Genomic DNA, 19,732 nt, shown 5'->3' with positions numbered 1-19,732 from the left:
ATATATATGATCTTGATAAGTTCGATGTCAAGGATTAAGACATTCCTACAATCCATGTGTCTGGCACTGTGCTGTCAACTGGGGAATCTGCAAGACTGTAAGGTTCCTAAGGGTTGGAAAGGGGCAAACTGTCTTGGTCATTTCTATAACCAACCCCCCTCCCACCCTAAACCCACCCCCATCATCTAGGACCATCTGACAAATGCTAAGGGTTCTTTCTTCAATATATTGCTAAAATCTCCTGTGCTGTGCTCAGTTGTGGCTGACTTCTTGGGACCCCATGGACTGTAGCCCACCAGGCCTCTATCCATGGGATTCTCCAGGCAAGAATACTGGAATGGGTTGCCATGACCTTCTCCAGGGGATCTTCCCCACCCAGGGATCAAACCCACGTCTCCAGCACGGGCAGGCGGATTCTGTTACCAATGAGCCATCTGGAAAGTCTCTGACCTAAGGAGTCAGGTGGGAAAATCATGAGAGTACTGATGCCTTAAGGAGAGCATCTGGGTGCTGGTCCTGGGGGAAGAAAGAATGGAGGGAGTGAAGGTTGAAAGGAGTGTGAGAACTTGGGAGAAATCTCAGAGGCATAGGATCACATCTCCTGGGAGCCTTGTTCAGTATCTGGAACTCAGTGTATACCTCAGAGCCCCCTACTGGGGAAAGATTAATTACAACACTGTTCCCTGATTGCCAGTACAGACCTCCTGCTCAGTCACTCGGTCGTTTTCAACTCTTTCAGTTGAAAATCTTCTTCTCCCCAATTTCATCCAAAAACCTAGTCCAAGTCACCATCAATCTTTTGCCTGGAAAATTATTAGACTTTCTGTCCCTCTGAAATTTATCCTCTGTGTAAACACTACAATAATCTTTTCTTTCCTCAGCAATATGTGCAATCTTTTAAGAACATAAGTCAGATCGCAGTATTCCCTTAATAAAATTCTAATTAGTTTTCCATTGCTCTTAGAACAAAATTTACAAAGCCTACTCGCTCTCCTACCTACTTTCACTTCCTCATTTTTTCTATAACCACTCTATCCAACCCCAATCCCGCAATAATGCTTCATCCAGACTAGCCTGCTTTGAACTTCTTGAACAGGCAAGTGCTTTCAGGCCTCTTTTGATAGCTCTCCTCTATCTCCTTCTCATTCCTCAGTCTCTGCTTAACTACCAGTTTTTCTAAGCCTTTCCAGGCCACTCTATCTGACCAGGCCCCTGGAACCCTCTCACCTCACTGCTTTCACGACTTTATCGCACATTCCACTACGGTGTACCTGTTATCTGTTCCCTGTTGGCTCAGACGGTAAAGCGCCCGCCTACAATGCGGAAGACCAGGGTTCAATCCCTGGGTCGGGATGATCTCCTTAAGAAGGAAATGGCAACCCACTCCAGTATTCTTGCCTGTAAAATTCCATGGACGAAAGAGCCTGGTAGGCTACAGTCCATGGGGTAGCAAAGAATCGGACACGACGGAGCGACTTTACTTTCATTTTTTCACCCACTTTAAACTGGATAACACGAAAGTAGATGTGATGGGAGCCTTGCACCCCTATCAGCAAATCATAAACTTAAGCATAAATTTATAAAAGAGAAAGTCCAAACGGCATGTATTTAGAAAAGGTTTTAAACGGTTATCTTTAAAGATAAAAAAATGGACCCTTACACAGCTTGGACGGCCGAACGCCTGGCACCTCTCGGCGCCTTTCGGAACTATCCGCCTTTCCTAGCTCCGGAACCGTCCATGGCTCCGCACACAAGGCCCTCCCGGCCGCCCAGCCCAGCGTCAGCTCAGCGCTCGGCCCAAGGCACCTCAGCGTTCGCCTAGTTCCAGTCTCACCCACCTGCGCGCCCCCGAGCTCCGCGCCTCTCGCCCTAGGAGCTCGTTAAACTCTCACACAGACGCCTTCGGCGGTCCCTCAACCACCGCTCAACACTCGCAGACCCGCTTCTTACTCGGCTCCTCACCTCTTTACTCTGCACAGCCGGACCCGCCAAAATTCCAACTCCTCTCTGCCCCTGCTTCTGACGTCAGACGCACGCCTTCTCAGGCCTGTACTGATTGGCTACTTCAGAGCTCTGGGCGGAAACGACCTCAAGGGGGCGGGGAGAACGTGAACGTCGCGTTTAGCAATCAGATTGGCTCACGTGACCGGCGCCCTCTTTGTTGGGGGGCAGGGGAACTTCCGGTCGGTGAAGTCCTAGGCTTCTCCGGTTAAGTGTTCTAGCGTCGGGAAGTAGTGGTGTCTTTTTGTGGTCAGTTCCTGACATTTTCCGGGACTTACTGTGTCATCCGATTCTGAGCTTCGTTTTCTCTTCCTGTGAGGTGGAGGGTAACTCTTGATGCCGACAAGCCTAGACAGAAACTCAGATCGCGGAACCCATTGCAAACTTTCCCCCTGCCCTCACCGATTACCGGCGGCTGCGTTGCCTGTATACAGATGTGGTTGATTATTTCCTTTAGGTGATTATTTTACAATCTTGTGTTCAGTTGAGATAATTGGACTAAAAGAAAAGTCTGGTCCACTTTTACCTGTCTTATCTTGGGGAAGTAATATCATCATCGCCTGTAAAAAATGAGAAGGAAAGACTAGGTGATATTCTTTAACACACTGCGTGGTCCTTAGACTGGGAATTGCGTCAGAGTTGGGAGTAACTGTTTTGTGCTTCTTCCCATCAAAATGTCAGCATCTGAAGACAAGAGACTGTTTCCAGGGACTGAAGCATCTGAAGACAAGGGACTGTCTTCTTCATGGTCCTATATCTTCCTCTCTCTCCTCTTGCTTGTACCTGGCACACACGAAATGTTACAGAGAGAAAATTTCGAGAGCATTGCCTCCTTAGCAAATGACTTAGCTTTGGAGGGCTCTTTTTTTTTTTCTTTTTCGTCTCTAGAGTGCTGATGAGGGGGGAAGGATCAAATGAGAATTTCCAGTACATTTTTACACACTGGTTATCAGTCATAATCACTTAGTGCCTCTGTTGTGCAAGGGTGGGCAAAGACATCTAATTTGGGAGATGTGATCTATGCGTAAAAGAAATTACATAAGGTGACTAGGGGGCACCAATTTTGCTGGAGGAGGTGAAAGGTGAGGTGAAAACATTTTCTTTTAAGTTGATAAATCAAACTGTGTGGCAGATGATGAATACCAAGTCAAGAACTTCATTCTGTAAGTGTTAAAAGGACCATGTTTGAACAGGTGGGGGAGGAAGGTACAAGAGCTAGATAGGGGAAGGTGTGGCTAAGAGCTTAGGCTCTGGAGTTAAAACGGTGTGATTTTTAACTGCCACATACTAACTATGCAACCTTGGCTAAATTAGTTAACCTCTCTGAGCCCCAACTTACCCACCTGCAAAACGGACAGTCATAGTTATTTCATAGGGAATTCATGAGAAAAACTTAAAAATATGCAGTGTGTGCCCAACACATGTAAGTATTAAATGTGTATTAACTTTTATTCTTTCTTACTTCTTTATCAGGCAATGCTTAGGATGATTAAGCTAACAAAGATAGGTACTCAGGAACTGGGTATACCAGAAACTGGAAGCAAAGAAATTCCACAGGAGATGGTGAGTCTCAGACTGTGAGAGCTGAAGGGAAAAGAAGAATGGGAAACATGTTATGAAGGAAACTTACCTGCTTTGGTAACTCACCAAAGGAAAGTTGTCCTTGGAAGGAAGAAGAGAGGATGATTGCCACATTGGCAATAGCTGGGAGACCAGCAGAATTATAGAGGCAGAACTTGCTTTGCACAGCATAGACATGGTGAGTTCAGCCTGAGGTGATGGCGTGGAGATTTCAGCACTACCTTTAGGTTTGTGACCCAAGCCAAGGGGACATATCAGGGCTTCAAGTATAGGTTTATTGAGTTCTCTAGAGATTTTAGAAGCAGAGTATCTTAGAGTATGTTTCCGGGGGTTAACATGCCAGATGATAGGCCCCAGCAGAAAACAATGCTATTCAAAATCAGATCTTCTGGGAGTAATGGCCAGTTTCCATAGCACCCCTATCACCTGCCTGTAGGCATCTGTTTACATATGCCTTTATGTCTCATGCTTAATGGTACAGAATTCTCTAGTCTTATCTCAAACTTGAATTTTTCCAGCTATTTGGACAAAACTCTTTACTGAAAAAAGTATCCTTCCTCAGAGGCAACACTCTACTGAGAGATGAATGACCCCTCCGAGAAAGAGGAAAACCCAACCTCTAGTTTTCCTAATAGAATATTGTCTCTGTTGCCCAAATAAATGTCTGTTGCTTTTCAAACTATCTAGAGGTTACTTTAAGCAACAGGGTATGTTCTCCATCTTTACTGATGTTTTACAAGGGAAGCTAATAAACTCTCTAGCCTTGCTGGTTTTAATTAATTCATAAGAACATTCAACACATTTCTTCCTTGGTCTTTGCTAACTACAATATATACATTATGTATGTGGAATAAATGTTATCCATGATTTTGGTTCCATATATTTAAAGGACAAAATTGCTACATAAACAGTGAGAGTTCCTGAGCCAGTATTTTTTTTTTTGTATTATACTTCATATCTTTGTAATTACTTAGCTAGAAAAGAAGAACACCTATGGTATTCAGTGATGACTAGTATCTTCACAATGAGAACATAATGTTCCTTCAATAATTTTTAAAATGACAAACTCTGGAAGTCAAAAGATACCAAAGAGGATATAAAATTATTTCTACTTTTTGCCCTTCATAGCAAAGCAGTTTTGGTACCTTTCCTTCTTTCATGGAAACATTTGAATATTGGTTCATATACTTGATTCCTGTTACACTTAAATGCTGTAACTGGCTGTTATGTCAGCTTTCTTCCACTGAACTAATGATAGCATAATGAATCTGATATCTCATTAAAACCAATTCCAATGGAGTCCTTTCATTATGGGTCAGATGAAATTGTTATGCAGTTTTTACCAGAATCGTGATTGTATGATGTACACAATATATTTTATGTGTATTCATATTAAATAATCACATATAGTTCAAAGGTTTTTTCATTTTTTAAGAAAATAATACACTTATTTTTTAGAATAACTTTAGGATTACAGAAAAATTGAGTGGAAAGAATAGAGTTCCCACATAGCCCCTTCCTCAATTTTATTATTAACATCCTGCCTTAGTATCAGACTTTTTGTTACAACTGGTGAGCCAATATTGGCACATTATTATTATTAACTAAAGTCTATAGTTACCCTGAATATTCATCGGAAGGACTGATGCTGAAGCTCCAACACTTTGGCCACCTGATGTGAAGAGCTGACTCACTGGAAAAGACCCTGATGCTGGGAAAGACTGAAGGCAGAAGGAGGAGGGGGCAGCAGAGGATAAGATGGTTAGATACCATCACCAACTCGATGGACATGAATTTGAGCAAATTCCGGGAGATAATGGAGGATAGAGAAGCCTGGTGTGCTACAGTCCATGGGATTGCAAAGAGCCGGACATGACTGAGCCAATGAACAATGATGAGATAGTTTACATTAAGATTCCCTCTTTATGTTATACATTTGATAGGTTTTGACAGAGGTATCCACCATCAGTATTATCCAGAATAGTTTTATTGCCCTAAACATCATCTGTGCTCTTACTATTCATTCCTCCTTCCACCTAACCCCTGGTAACCACTGATTTTTTTTTTTTTTTTTTTTTACTATCCTTACAGTTTTGCTTTTTCCAGAGTGCATGCTCAAAGCATACAGTATGTAGTCTTTTCAGATTAGTTTCTTTCACGTGACAATATGCGTTTAAGGTTCCTCCATGTCTTTTTGTGGTTAGATACTAGCTTATTTTTATTAATACCACTGAATAATAGTCTATCATATGGATATGATATCCATAGTTTGACTACCCATTTACCTTTTGAAGGACATCTTGGTTGCTTCTAAGTTTTGGCAGTTATGAATAAAACTATTATGAACATTCAGGTGCAAGGTTTGTGTGGATATAAGTTTTCAGTTCATCTGGCTAAATAGCAAGGATTGTGTGCTTAGTTTTGCAACAAATTGCTGAAATGTCTTCCAAAGTGCCATTTGGCAGTTCCACCAGCAATGAATTTCTGTTGTTGCACATACTCCCCAGGTGAATTTGGTGGTGGTATTGTTTTGAATTAGTAGCCATTCTAATAAGTATGTGATGGTATCTTGCTGGAATTTCCAATCCCCTAATGACATATGGGCTTCTCAGTGGTAAAGAATCTGCTTGCAATGCAGGAGACCCGGGTTCAACCCCTGGGTCCGGAAGATCCCCTGGGGAAGGGCACAGCAACCCACTCTAGTATTCGTGCCTGGGAAATCCCATGGACAGAGACGCCTGGGGGGCTACAGTCTTTGGGGTTGCAAAGAGTAGAACACAACTGAGCTACTAACACTTTCAATGACATAAGATGTTTAGCATCCTTTCAGTATTTGCCAACTGTACATCTTTGGTGAGGTATGTATTTTCTTTCTGCCCTTTAAAAAATTGGGCTGTTTCCTTATTGTTGCATTTTAAGAATTCTTTGGATATTTTCATACCAGTCCTTTTTTGGATATATGTTTTGTAAAGATTTATTCCTGGTCTGTGGCTTGAATTAGTTTTTGTGAAAGGTCTAAGGTCTGTGTCTAGAATCTTTTTCTCGCATTTGGATATTGTGCCAGCATTTCAGCATTTGTTGAAAATACTGTCTTTTCTCCATGGAATTGCTTTTGCTTCTTTGTCAAAGACTAGTGGACTCTCTGGGTCTATTTCTGAGCTCTCTACTCTGTTCCATTCATATATTTATCTACTCTTTCACCAGTACCACACTGGTTTTTACTGTAGTTTTATAGTAAGTCTTGAAGTTACTGTCATCCTCCAACTGTTCTCACTCAGTATTGTGTTGGCTATTCTGGATCTTTTGCTTTATTAATAGCCACAAAATAATTTGGGATTTTAATTGGAATTACTTTGAATCTGTAGATCAGGTTGGGACAGTCTTCACAATATTGAGTCTCCTGTACATGAACATGGAGCATCTCTTCATTTATTTAGTTCTTTGTCTTTCATCAGATCTTATACATATTTTACTAGATTTATAACTAAGCGTTTCATTTTGGGATATTAATGTAGACGTTAAGAGTGTTTTAATTCAAGTTCCACTTGTTCATAGTGTATTTATATTGGTAATATGTGTCTCTTCTTAATTAACATGACTATAAGGCAATGGCACCCCACTCCAGTACTCTTGCTTGGCAAATCCCATGGATGGAGGAGCCTGGTGGGCTGCCGCCCACGGTGTCACGAAGAGTCGGACACGACTGAGCGACTTCACTTTCACTTTTCACTTTCATTCATTGGAGAAGGAAATGGCAACCCACTCCAGTGTTCTTGCCTGCAGAATCCCAGGGATGGGGGAGCCTGGTGGGCTGCTGTCTATGGGGTTGCACAGAGTCGGACACAACTGAAGCGACTTAGCAGCAGCAGCAAAGGTTTATCAGTTTTATTGATTGTTTCAAAGAACCAGCTTTGGTTTCACTGACTTTCTCTATTGATTTCTTGGTTTAAATTTCACTGATTTCTGGTCTCAATTTTTTTTTTCCATTATTTTCTTCTGCTTATTTTGTGTTTAACTTGCCATTCTTTTTCTAGTTTTATTTTCAAAAAAGCTCTAATTATTGATGTTAGATCAATCATCTTTTCCATTTATGCATTGAGTGCTACACCTTTCCAGTGCTTTCATTTCATCCCCAAATTTTGAAGTTATATTTTATTCCATTTAGTTCATATTTAAACTTTTCTTGAGACTTCATTAGGCATGCATTATTTACAGAGTGTATTTAATCTCCAAGTGTTTTGAGAGTTTCCAGGTATTTTTGTTACTGATTTCTAGTTTAGTTCCATTATGGCATGAGAACACACTGTATATGATTTCTGTTGTTTTAAATTTTTTAAGCTGTCTTATGGCTTGGATGTGAGCCTAAGAAGAATGTGTATTCTGTCATATATAAAATATGAAGTTAGATCTAGTTGACTGATGCTGTTCAAGTCAACTATGTTAATGATTTTTTGGCCTGTTAGGTCTGTTAATCACTGATAGAAGGATTTTGAAGTCTCCAACTACACTACCGGATTCATGTTTTTCCCCTTACAGTTTTATCAGTTTTTTGCCTTATGTATTTTGATGCTCTGTCTTTAGGTACATAAATAATACAGATTGCATGTCTTCTTAGAGAATTGATTCCTTCATCATTTCATAATGGCCCTTTATCCCTGATAATTTTCCTTGCTTTGAGTCTTTGTCTGAAATTAATATAGCTATGCCATCTTTTTTTTTGATTATATGTTAGCATGCTATATCTTCCTCCATTTTTTTACATTTAATGTGTATGTGTCTTTATATTCAAAGTGGGTTTCTTGTATGCAGCATATAGGTGAGTCTTGTTTTTTATTCACTCTCAAAGTTTGTTTTATTTTTTTGAGCTGAAATATTTCGATTTTATTTGAAAAATTTGTTTTTTAACTGGTGTATTTAGACCAATGATGTTTAAATTGATTCTTGGTAATTGGATTAATATCTATCTCATTTTTACTGTTTTCTATTCATTCCCTTTGTTCTTGGTTTGTTCTGTTATCTTTCAATCTATTTCTGACTTTTCTGGTTTTAATGCAACATTTAAGTTACTCTATTTTCTCTCTTCTCTTCAGTTCAGGTCAGTTGCTCATCTGACTCTGCGATCCTATGGACTGTCGGAGAAGGCTGTCCTTCACCAACTCCCAGAGCTTACTCAAACGCATGTCCATAGAGTCAGCGATGCCATCCAACCATCTTATCCTCTGTTGTCCCCTTCTTCGCTTGCCTTCAACTTTTCCCAGCATCAGGGTCTTTTCCAATGAGTCAGCTCTTCACATCAGGTGGCCAAAGGATTGGAGTTTCAGCTTCAGCATCAGTCCTTCCAATGAATATTCAGGACTGATTTCCTTTAGAATGGATTGGTTGGATCTCCTTGCTATCCAAGGGACTCTCAAGAGTCTTCTCCAACACCACAGTTCAAAAGCATCAATTCTTAGGCGCTCAGCTTTCTTTATAGTCCAACTCTCACATCCATACATGAATACTAGAAAAACCATAGCCTTGACTAGACGGACCTTTGTTGGCAAAGTAATGTCTCTGCTTTTTAATATACTGTCTAGGTTGGCCATAACTTTTATTCCAAGGAGCAAGGATCTTTTAATTTCATGGCTGCAGTCACCATCTGCAGTCATTTTGGAGCCCTCAAAATAAAAGTCTGTCAATTTCCATTGTTTCCCCATCTATTTCCCATGAAGTGGTGGGACCAGATGCCATGGTCTTAGTTTTCTAAATGTTGAGTTTTAAGCCAACTTTTCACTCTCCTCTTTCACTTTCATCAAGAGGCTCTTTAGTTCTTCTTTACTTTCTGCCATAAGGGTGGTGTCATCTGCATAAGTTCAGTTCAGTTCAGTCGCTCAGTTGTGTCCAACTCTTGGCGACCCCATGAACTGCAGCATGCCAGGCCTCCCTGTCCATCACCAACTCCCAGAGTTCACCCAAACTCATGTGCATCGAGTCGGTGATGTCATCCAGCCATCTCATCCTGTCATCCCCTTCTCCTGCCCCCAATCCCTCCCAGCATCAGAGGCTTTTCCAATGAGTCAACTCTTTGCATGAGGTGGCCAAAGTACTGGAATTTCAGCTTTAGCATCAGTCTTTCCAAAGAACACCCAGGACTGATCTCCTTTAGAATGGACTGGTTGGATCTCCTTGCAGTCTAAGGGACTTGCAGGAGTCTTCTCCAACACCACAGTTCAAAAGCATCAATTCTTCAGTGCTCAGCTTTCTTCACAGTCCAACTCTCACAGCCATACATGACCACTGGAAAAACCATAGCCTTCACTAGATGGACCTTTGTTGGCAAAGTAATATCTCTGCTTTTGAATATGCTATCTAGGTTGGTCATAACTTTCCTTCCAAGGAGTAAGTGTCTTTTAATTTCATGGCTGCAGTCACCATCTGCAGTGATTCTGGAGCCCCCCAAAATAAAGTCTGACACTGTTTCCACTGTCTCCCCATCTGTTTTCCATGAAGTGATGGGACCAGTGATGCTATGATCTTCATTTTCTGAATGTTGAGATTTAAGCCAACATTTTCACTCTCCTCTTTCACTTTCATCAAGAGGCTTTTTAGTTCCTCTTCACTTTCTGCCATAAGGGTGGTGTCATCTGCATATCTGAGGTTACTGATATTTCTCCTGGCAATCTTGATTCCAGCTTGGGCTTCATCCAGTCCAGCATTTCACATGATGTACTCTGCATATAAGTTTAAATAAGCAGGATGACAATATACAGCCTTGATGTACTCCTTTCCCTATTTGGAACCAGTCTATTGTTCCATGTCCAGTTCTAACTGTTGCTTCCTGACCTGCATACATATTGCCTCTCAAGAGGCAGGTCAGGTGGTCTGGTATTCCCATCTCTTTCAGAATTTTCCACAGTTTGTTGTGATCCACACAGTTAAAGGCTTTGGCGTAGTCAATAAAGCAGAAGTAGATGTTTTTCTGGAACTCTCTTGCTTTTTCGATGATCCAGCGGATGTTGGCAATTTGGTCTCTGGTTTCTCTGCCTTTTCTAAATTCCAGTTTGAACATCTGGGAGTTCATGGTTCATGTACTGTTGAAGCCTGGCTTCAGAATTTTGAGCATTACTCTGCTAGTGTGTGAGATGAGTGCAGTTGTGCTGTAGTTTGAACATTCTTTGGCACTGCCTTTCTTTGAGATTGGAATGAAAACTGACATTTTCCAGTCCTGTGGCCACTGCTGAGTTTTCCAAATTTGCTGGCATATTGAGTGCAGCACTTTCACAGCATCATCTTTTAGGATTTGAAATAGCTCAGCTGGAATTCCATCACCTCCACTAGCTTTGTCTGTAGTGATGCTTCCTAAGGCCCACTTGACTTCACTCTTTAGACTTCATACAACCCCACGGACAGTTAGTTCATGGTATTCTCCAGGCCACTAGAGTGGGTAGACTTTCGCTTCTCCAGGGTATCTTCCCAACCCAGGGATCGAACCAAGGTGTCCTGCATTGCAGGTGAATTCTTTACCAGTTGAGCCACAAGGGAAGCCCTCTCTTCTCTTAGCATATCGATTCTACTTCTTTTTTAAAACTTTTTTTTTTTTTGCAAGGGGGAGGGTGCCCTAAAGTTTGCAATATACATTGACTACTAATCCAAGTTCACTCTCAAAGAATACTATATCACAACATGGGTAGGAAAAATACCTTGTAACAGAGTATCCCCAATTCTTCATTCCTTCCCTTAAAATATTATTATCATTTATTTCATTTATCTATTAAATAATCACCAAATACATGTAGTTATTGTTACTCTGAAGAAACCATTGTCTGTTAATTAAGAATAAGAAAAATAAATGACTTTATCTTCATGTATTCTTTCTCTTGGGGCTTCCCAGGTGGTCAGTGGTAAAGAATCAGCCTGCCAATGCAGGAGACATGGGTTCAGTCTCTGGGTTGGGAAGATCCCCTGGATAAGGGAAGGGAAATCCACTCCAGTATTGTTGCCTGGGGAATCCCATGGACAGAAGAGCCTGGCGGGCTGCAGTCCATAGGGTCACAAAGACACACAACTTATTGACTAAAACAATGTTTTTTCTTTATGCAGATCAGAGTTTCTGGTCTTTATAATTTTCTTTTTCTCTGATGAACTTTTAACATTTCTTGCAAAGCTGGTCTACTGGCAACAGACTCCATCTGCCTACTTCTTCACTTTTGAAGGGTGATTTCACACAGAATACCAGGTTGGTGGTTTCACTCTCAGCTTTCTTGATTGTATGGTTGATTGTGTGGTTGCTGAAGAGAGGTCTCATATATCTGTTATCCTTGCTCCTCTACAGGTAAGATTTTTCCCCTTCTGGCTTCTTTCAAAAAAATTTTGTTTGCTTTTGAATTTCTGCCTTTTGCACATGATATACTTAAGTGAAGATTTCTGGGGCATTTATCTCAAGTCATGTTCTCTGAGTTTCCTATCTGTGGTTTGCACCTGTCATTAATTTTTGAAAATTTTCATCCATTATTACTTCAGACATTCCTCTGTCCCCTTCTCTCCTACCTGGTATTCTCATTGTACATTTGTTATGCTTTTTATAACTATCTCACAGTTCTTGGATATTGTTTTTTTAAATTTCTTGTTCTATTTGCTTTTCAGATTTGGAAGTTTCTCATGACATTTCTTCAAGCTCACTGAGTCTTTCCTCAGCCATGGTCAGTCTTCTGGTAAGCCCATCATAGGCATTCTTCATTTCTGTTACAGGATTTTTGATTTCTAGTGTTTGCTTTTGACTTTTTCTTTAGAGTTTCCATCTCTCTGCTTACATTACCCCTCTGTTCCTGCATATTGTCATTTTCTTCCATTAGAGCCTAGAGGATATTAATTGCAGTTGCTTTAAATTCCCGTTCTTACATTATTATGTCTGAGTTTGGTTATGATGCCTTCTCTATCTTTACAAACTGTGTGTGTGTTTTTTTTTTTTTTTGTCTTTCAGTTCAGTTCAGTTCAGTCGCTCAGTCATGTCCAACTCTTTGTTACCCCATGAACTGCAGCACGCCAGGCCTCACTGTCCATCACCAACTCCCGGAGTTCACCCAAACCCATGTCCATCAAGTCGGTGATGCCATCCAGCCATCTCATCCTCCATCGTCCCCTTCTCCTCCTGCCCCCAATCCCTCCAGCATCAGAGTCTTTTCCAATGAGTCAACTCTTTGCATGAGGTGGCCGAAGTATTGGAGTTTCAGCTTTAGCATCAGTCTTTCCAATGAACACCCAGGATTGCTCTCCTTTAGAATGGACTGGTTGGATCTCCTTGCAGTCCAAGGGACTCTCAAGAGTTTTCTCCAACACCACAGTTCAAAAGCATCAATTTTTGTCTTTAGTATGCTTTGTAATTTTTTGTTGAACACTGAACGTGATGTACTAGGTAAAAAAGAACTACGGTAAACAGGCCTTTAGTTTGAGCTTGTTTGTTTATCGGGTGAGGAGCTGGGCCATGTTTGTTGTTTGCTGCAGCTGTAAGTGTCATCTGCTAAAGTTTCCTCTGGTGTCTGCTTTTGTCTCCATTGTTGTCTCTGGGTTTCCTTACAGACTTCTTCTTAGAGAAAGTTGAAGATTGCTCAGTTCTTTCTGTTGTAACCCACTGTTATTATACAGGAGCCCTGTTGATGTGATGGTGAGGTGTAGTGGGGAGGGGATGGATTCTATAGGTCTATGATCACTCTTTTTTGTGAGACTGTGCCTCTGGGCAGTGCCCTTTGCAAGTATTTTCCCTCCTCCTTTGGTGAGAATAATAAGGCTAGAGGGGGCAAAAGTTAGGTATATCTGTTTCCCCAGGTTTCTTAGGCTCTGATAACTTCCCAGCAAGTTAGGCTCAGGTGAGAGTTTCCCTTGAGGGCAGACCTTCTTAAGAAGAGTAGAATGTTCTGGTGTCTTTTTGAATGTCTACTTTTCCCCTCCCCCTGCTGCAATTACAGGGGAATTTTTTTCTAACCTTTACTGTGAGAATCTGGTAGGGCTCATGGAAGTAAAATTCACAAAAGTTCAAGGGTCCCCCCAAGACTCTGCTCCCTCTAGAGTTTTTAACTTTTGAGTTCATCCATGTGAGACTTCAGCAATTCTTTAATAATAGCTTTAAGTTTTTCTGCTTAGGTACTTGCTCTTACTGTGGTTTCTGCTTCTGAGACCTTGGTCCTCTAATCAGTGATGCTCTATTGCCTGTCTGTCTGTCCAATTTGGGAACAGAGGTTTGCTCTGTGACCTCAGATCTCTGAAGGACTTAAAAAGCATTGATGACTTTAAGTTTGTTCAGTTTTTCTTCTTATTATAAGGATAGGAGTGATCATGTCCAAACTCCTTACATAGCAGACCAGATCAAAATTACTTTTACATGTAATATCTGAAGACTGAATTTTGTAAAATTATTACATGTGACATTTGCATTTGCTCATTCATATTTCTTCACAGTTCCCATCTTTCTATTATTCCCATTAAGCCACACAAGGCTACAGCATGGCTAAAATTCCAATGAGGTATAGTTAACTGGTAACCTTAACCTAGAACAAGGCCTTTGAAGATGAAATTAATGGAACAAGACATGTGCAGATTTTACAAGTTGTTTTCCAAACTGTTTGAGTCCCCCCAAACAATAGCCTTAATTTAACTTCACCATATGAACTTGCCTTCACCTGCAGTCCTAATTACCAAGGAAACAATTTGATCCCAGACTTAATAAGCACATTCACACTGTTACTTCACATTGGGATTAGATTAATATTTTTACTTGAACAAAGCAAAAGGGTATTGCCAATAACTTAAGGGTGGAATCATTTGGTTTGTTTTCTATTTAGGATACTATAGAAATTTATCTACTCCAATATAAAATAATAAGGAAAAAAATTTTAAACTAGAAACTATAAATAAGAAATTAAAAATTTAATAGTTATTTTAGAAATGTCTTAAACAAACATTCTCCATGGGGTCAAGTAGGGGAATCTAAATTACTATTGAATTTGTGCAATGTGTTCTATTGTAATGAAGCTATAATTACCTGTTTTAATTCCTGTTTAAAAAAAAAAATATATATATATATACATACATACACACACACACAAGTCAGGTTTTTCTAGGAGAAAGTCTTAGGACAAAGCCAAACAGAGGACATTTTAAACTTTTCTCTTAAATGTTTCAGTATATAGATACATAAGGACATTAATAACTTCTAAGTGTGGCCCAATATTAGCTCATCTTGGTAAACTATATTTATAAAATATGGCAAAGCCCTATCTTTCCATCTTCCTAGAAAGAACAATTTCTAATTCAAACAACACTTACTAGTCTCTAATAAAGAGATTTGGCTTATATTCATGGAATTAACAAGACAGATCTGAATATGTATTAAATTTATGTGAAGCTGAATACAGAAAACACATCCTGTGAAATTAGCTAACCATATATGAAAATGTGTAAGCAAAATTTTGCAGTAACTATTTTTGTGAATATGAATATAGAGCCTGACCCAGGAAGGAAATTGATAGCCATTCTTTATAGAAATTCATAAACTATCTACTCTATAGTAGATAACATGTACCTGCATCACAAGGGAAGGAAAAGGGAACTTTACACTGTGGATGGTTACACGAAATCCAGTGAACCTAATGTATCTGCTTTGTGTAGGCCAGTAGTTTTTCACCTGTCCTAATGATCAAGTAAAAGCTCACAGGGCTCATCTGAAAAGAGCCACATCATAACTTTGGTGCTGTGCTTGAAATAAAACTGTAAGATATATACACAATCCCAAACAGATCTGTCTTAAATGGATAAAGAAAGATAACGATATAATTTATTTAAAAATACTTCAAAAACACTTTTCTCGATTATATCTGTGACCACTTCATTTTTCCTGCCTCCTTAGAAGGTTCTAATCAGTGAGGCATCTTCCATCTTATTACCGCCTTTACTCCGTCCATGATGTCACACGCTCATTACCTGCATGAATAGTTCAGTGCTCACATCAACTAAATATTAAAAACAACGAGCCTATTATCAGAGAGTGGTACGCTAAAGATTCTATTTTGCGAGTTAAGGAAATGTGCCCCAAAATGTCCTTTATAGAACATGATTTTTCTCTCTTCCAAAATTAAAATAATAGTTGCATGAAACAAATGACACAAAAGTACAACTCTTGAAGGAAAAAAAAAAAATGAGATTTACCAACAGCTTGGGGGAGGTAAAAGGTCAACACTTAAATGATACAGTCCGTAACATGAATCAGTAGTGTATCTATGTCGGGCAGAACTTCTCCACATTTGGGGCAAGAATGAATTGGAATATTCTGTTGCTGATCCAGCCAGTTTCTATCCTCGGCTCCTGGAAAGAAGCATTAAATGAAATGTTAATCCATTCCTTCCATAGTGCAAGCAGTTTTTAATAACAGATGGTAAATTTTAATGTTCAGGTAAACTTTGTAATCAATACCTTGTGGGAAATGAACACAGGTTTTTCAGTCTATAACTGAAGTAATCTATACACACAGAAAAAAAAATCTCCAGAAGCAGTGCCTGCTTCCCTGTGACATTAGGATTTAGCCTCTATTCAAGGTTCTAGGTATATGAAAACATGTGGTTTCAGTTCCAGGTACAGGACAATACAGGATATTTGAGAGAAGAAAAAAGATGAGGATGTAAGCTAAATGGAAGGAGAGAATGTGGAGAAGACAGCGAGCAGAATGCTGAGAGGGATCCGGGAAGAGTAGGTACCTTCTCAGAAGTGGAGACAACAATTAGGGTCATTCAGCAGTTGTGTTTGAGCACCTGGGGCTGGGGGAGAGGGATACAGACATGATGGGGACATCAGGCAAGAAAAGTGAGTGACAGGGGTAGGGTGTGTGAGAAACGCCATAGTTGGTTTCCTGGGAGGGCGGAGAAGGGCTCAGACTGCTTGATGCAGACAGGCTCCCCTGATGAGATCAATTCCACATGTGAGAGGAGTTTTAAGAATGAAGAGTTATCCAGGCAAAGGAAGTGAGAAGGGACTGAAGAAAAGAGTCCTGTCATTTCCCTCAATTTTGGAGTTGGACTGAAGTTCAAGTCTAAATCAAAGAATGCTTGATGTATGACAGAAATCAAAACAATATTATAAAACAAACATCAACAATTAAAAATAAATAAATATATAAAAAAAGAATGCTTGAAACAAGCCTTGACTGTTGGCAGGTCCCACGTGTGCGAACCATACTCCATGCAGGAAATGATTTCTGGCTCCCAGGACACCTCTTTGATCTGACCTTGCTGCACTGCTGCAAACCATTTTTAGCTTTTTAGCATCTCCACCCAGGTCTCTAGACTTGTTCAGGTCCCCCCAAATGTTTGTTTTTGCAGATGGTAGTGGAGATAACGTTTAACATTATTATCTACTTCTGAGGATATTATTTGAATTGAATAACACAGGAGACTATTATGAATAGTCTGTGTCCAGCAAACTTTAGAAGCAACTTTGAATAGAAATACTGATCACAAGGCATTATTTCTGAAGCAATGGGCTTGCTAATGGTCTCATTGTTTTAGATCAGGGGCAGTAAACTTTTCCTGTAAAGGGCTGGAGAATAAGTATTCCAGGCTTTACAGGTCATAAATTTCTGGCATAACTACTCAACTCTGCCATTGTTGCAAGAAAGTAGCCAGACAGTATGTCAACAAGAGGGCATGACTATGTTGCAATAAAACTACTTACACAAACAGCTGACAGACCAGTTTTGGCCTGTAGGCTGCAGTTTGTCAAAATCTGCTCTAGATGACAACCAGCCACTTATCAGGGACTGTTAATTCATCCCTTTAAACTTTATGGCATCCGTTGGCAACTTTCTTTTTGTCTTGAAACCTTGTCTAGGTTTCAAGATGCAGACTTGGGCTGTTGTTATCACTCAGCTAATGGTTCCCTCCATCTCCTGGCTCTTCACTGTAAAATAAGCTTAGTCAGTTTTCCTTATTTACGCACCACACTCATTTCTGCCTTTGCCCTTTTATTCTCATACAGAAGTTATGGTTTCCAGGTGAAGCTTATAGTCACATCTTTCCAAGGCCTTTCTCAAGCCTCCTGGCCCTTTGGTGTCATCCTTCCCTCTTATCTCCAGCACTATTATTTCTGTCCCTTACTTGTTATATTATGAATTCATCTTGTTACATGCATATTCTGTCTAACTAGACCACAGGCTTTCATGGATCTGACCGTGCTTTATGCTCGCCTGTTCCCTCATGCTCAGCCAAGTGCCCTAGGCCAGAGAAGACACTTACATGGCTGCAGAGGACACCATGATGAAATAACACTGAGAGGAGTTATACTGTTTAAGGTTGCTTTGTTAGGAAACAGACAAAAAATTTTAGGATAATCTCTGTTTGGAATATTGTTACTTATATGACCAAAGAACTTATTAGGATAATTACGAATACATTTGTGTTTTGTGGCGAGTTTTAGATTATAAATATAAGTCAAAGAGTGTTTGGTCAGTTTTTTTTTTTCCTAAGTGTAAATAGATATTTGCCTTATATAGTTATGAGAAGAAAAATTTTCCCGAGAAATCTAGGTGTAAGAACTGTCCTTTTTTTGAACCAAGACAATCTTAGAGGCACTTATAGATATATGGTTATTCCTAGGATATTTAAATTCAGGTTAGAGAAAGGGCCTGGCAGTGCACGAGTGGGTAGATGCAGCTTTCTCTTCTGATCCTAAAAAATGCCTAAGGCTAATATTTAGACCAGTCCCTGTGCTCCTTCTGGGTCCCGGCACCCTGCACACCCCACCACCAAGTGGTGCTAGTGATAAAGAACCTGCCTGCCAACGTGGGTTCAATCCCTGGGTTGTGAAGATACCCTGGAGGAGGACACAGCAACCTACTCCAGTATTCTTGCCTGGAATATCCCATGGATTGAGGAGCCTGGAGGGCTACCGTCCTTAGGGTCACAAAGAGTCGGACACAACTGAAGTGACTTAGCATGCACTGTGCTCCTTCTGCATATGCCCCATGAATACTATATGTATCTTTTTTTTATGTGTATCTTTAATCTGAATCACTACCTCTAATATTTACTTTAATCTATTTTTTCCTGTAAAAGGACTTTGGCAGTGGCATGTTGGCAGAGACAGGTGGTAGAAGGGATGCTCAGAAAAATTTTGCTACAATTTAACAGTTAACTATACATACTACATTGCTTCCTTGGTATTGATAACAACACTGATAGTTTCTTTTCAATAGTCAGTTGGTATGTGGAAGGGATTCAGACTGATCTAGCATTAAAAAAATTAAGAATCAGTTTTATGTAAAATTTAGATAACATCTTTTTTTTTATAACATGTAATCAAATCAGATAACATCTGATTCTTCTTAATGGCATTGCTATTAACCTTTCATCTAGCTATGTCAGTCTTTGATCCTTTGACTATTAAGTTTTTTCCTATCTAGACTCAAGGATAATACTTCCCTTTCAGTGACATAATTTACTGTAAATGACAGAACATTATTCCTGGAGTATTAAAACCATGTAATAAACAGCACTATATTTTGTATAAGTATTATGATCAGTTTCACTCAGGGAATTAAAATCTGGATATGGAACATAGTGACAGGCTTATTACATGTAGTACTGTGTAGTGGCAAAGAGTTAAGATAACCTTGGGCTCCATGTTCAGTTCTGCCCCTTAGAAGCCTTGTGATCCTAGGTAATTGAACCTTATCTTCTGGAAGATGGTGATACAATATACCTGATGGAATTCTGTGAGGATCATTTGAAGTAATTTGTATGAAGGGATCAGCATAGCACCAGCACATAGTAAACTCTCAATAAATGGTAACCTTACTATGTGCATAACACCAGGTATTGGGTGAGGATATCAGCTCTGCAGGGGCTTATTTAATAGAGTACTTACATGCATATTTAGAACACATAAGTAACTATAAAATAGCAGATAAGTACTGGAACAGAAATAAAGTACTTTGGAAATTCAGGAGGGAAAGGTCACATTCTGTGGGATTCATGGGGACGGTATTTGAGATGGGTTTTAAGGACGGGGTATTCTTGCCTGGAAAATCCCATGGACCGAGGAACCTGGTAGGCTACAGTCCAAGGGGTCGCAAAGAGTCGGACATGACTGAGCGACTTCACTTTCACTTTAAAGATGGGGTAAGAGTTCA

General features: G+C 39.9%; 2 protein-coding genes and 1 long non-coding RNA gene across 14 annotated transcripts in view; 1 reads left to right on the top strand and 2 right to left on the bottom strand.

Annotated features, from left to right (window-relative positions):
* MCM10 (minichromosome maintenance 10 replication initiation factor) overlaps positions 1-2,519 on the bottom strand; it is a 52,437-nt gene extending 49,918 nt beyond the window's left edge. For 5 of the 8 annotated variants that reach the window (XM_069547490.1, XM_069547489.1, XM_069547486.1 and 2 more), the window contains exon 1: positions 1,839-2,027. The gene's annotated coding sequence lies outside the window, so the exon portion shown is untranslated. Of the gene's footprint in view, positions 1-1,838 lie in introns of all 8 variants that reach the window. The other 3 variants (XM_069547491.1, XM_069547492.1, XM_069547485.1) reach the window with 1 other exon arrangement.
* LOC138417413 (uncharacterized) lies at positions 2,164-13,970 on the top strand. 2 transcript variants are annotated; one of them, XR_011248114.1, is made up of 5 exons: positions 2,165-2,458; positions 3,475-3,564; positions 11,662-11,797; positions 12,205-12,272; positions 12,542-13,848. It is a non-coding gene; the product is annotated as an uncharacterized lncRNA (long non-coding RNA). The 2 variants fall into 2 exon arrangements; XR_011248115.1 differs by lacking the exon at positions 3,475-3,564 and having other exon boundaries at positions 2,164-2,458; positions 12,542-13,970.
* A 1,387-nt stretch (positions 13,971-15,357) lies between these two features.
* Positions 15,358-19,732, bottom strand: part of OPTN (optineurin) — a 39,900-nt gene continuing 35,525 nt past the window's right edge. For 2 of the 4 annotated variants that reach the window (XM_069547494.1, XM_069547496.1), the window contains exons 14-15: positions 15,760-15,915; positions 15,358-15,534 (exon numbers count right to left, since the gene is read on the bottom strand). In XM_069547494.1, the coding sequence (XP_069403595.1) occupies positions 15,791-15,915 (125 nt within the window). In that variant the 3' untranslated portion in view covers positions 15,358-15,534; positions 15,760-15,790. Of the gene's footprint in view, positions 15,916-19,732 lie in introns of all 4 variants that reach the window. The other 2 variants (XM_069547493.1, XM_069547495.1) reach the window with 1 other exon arrangement.

This window comes from Ovis canadensis, chromosome 13 (genome assembly GCF_042477335.2).
Source record: "Ovis canadensis isolate MfBH-ARS-UI-01 breed Bighorn chromosome 13, ARS-UI_OviCan_v2, whole genome shotgun sequence".
In the NCBI taxonomy this organism is placed as follows: domain Eukaryota; kingdom Metazoa; phylum Chordata; class Mammalia; order Artiodactyla; family Bovidae; genus Ovis; species Ovis canadensis.
The sequence above is the reverse complement of the archived record's forward strand: the minus strand, read 5'-3'. Positions and strand labels throughout refer to the sequence as shown.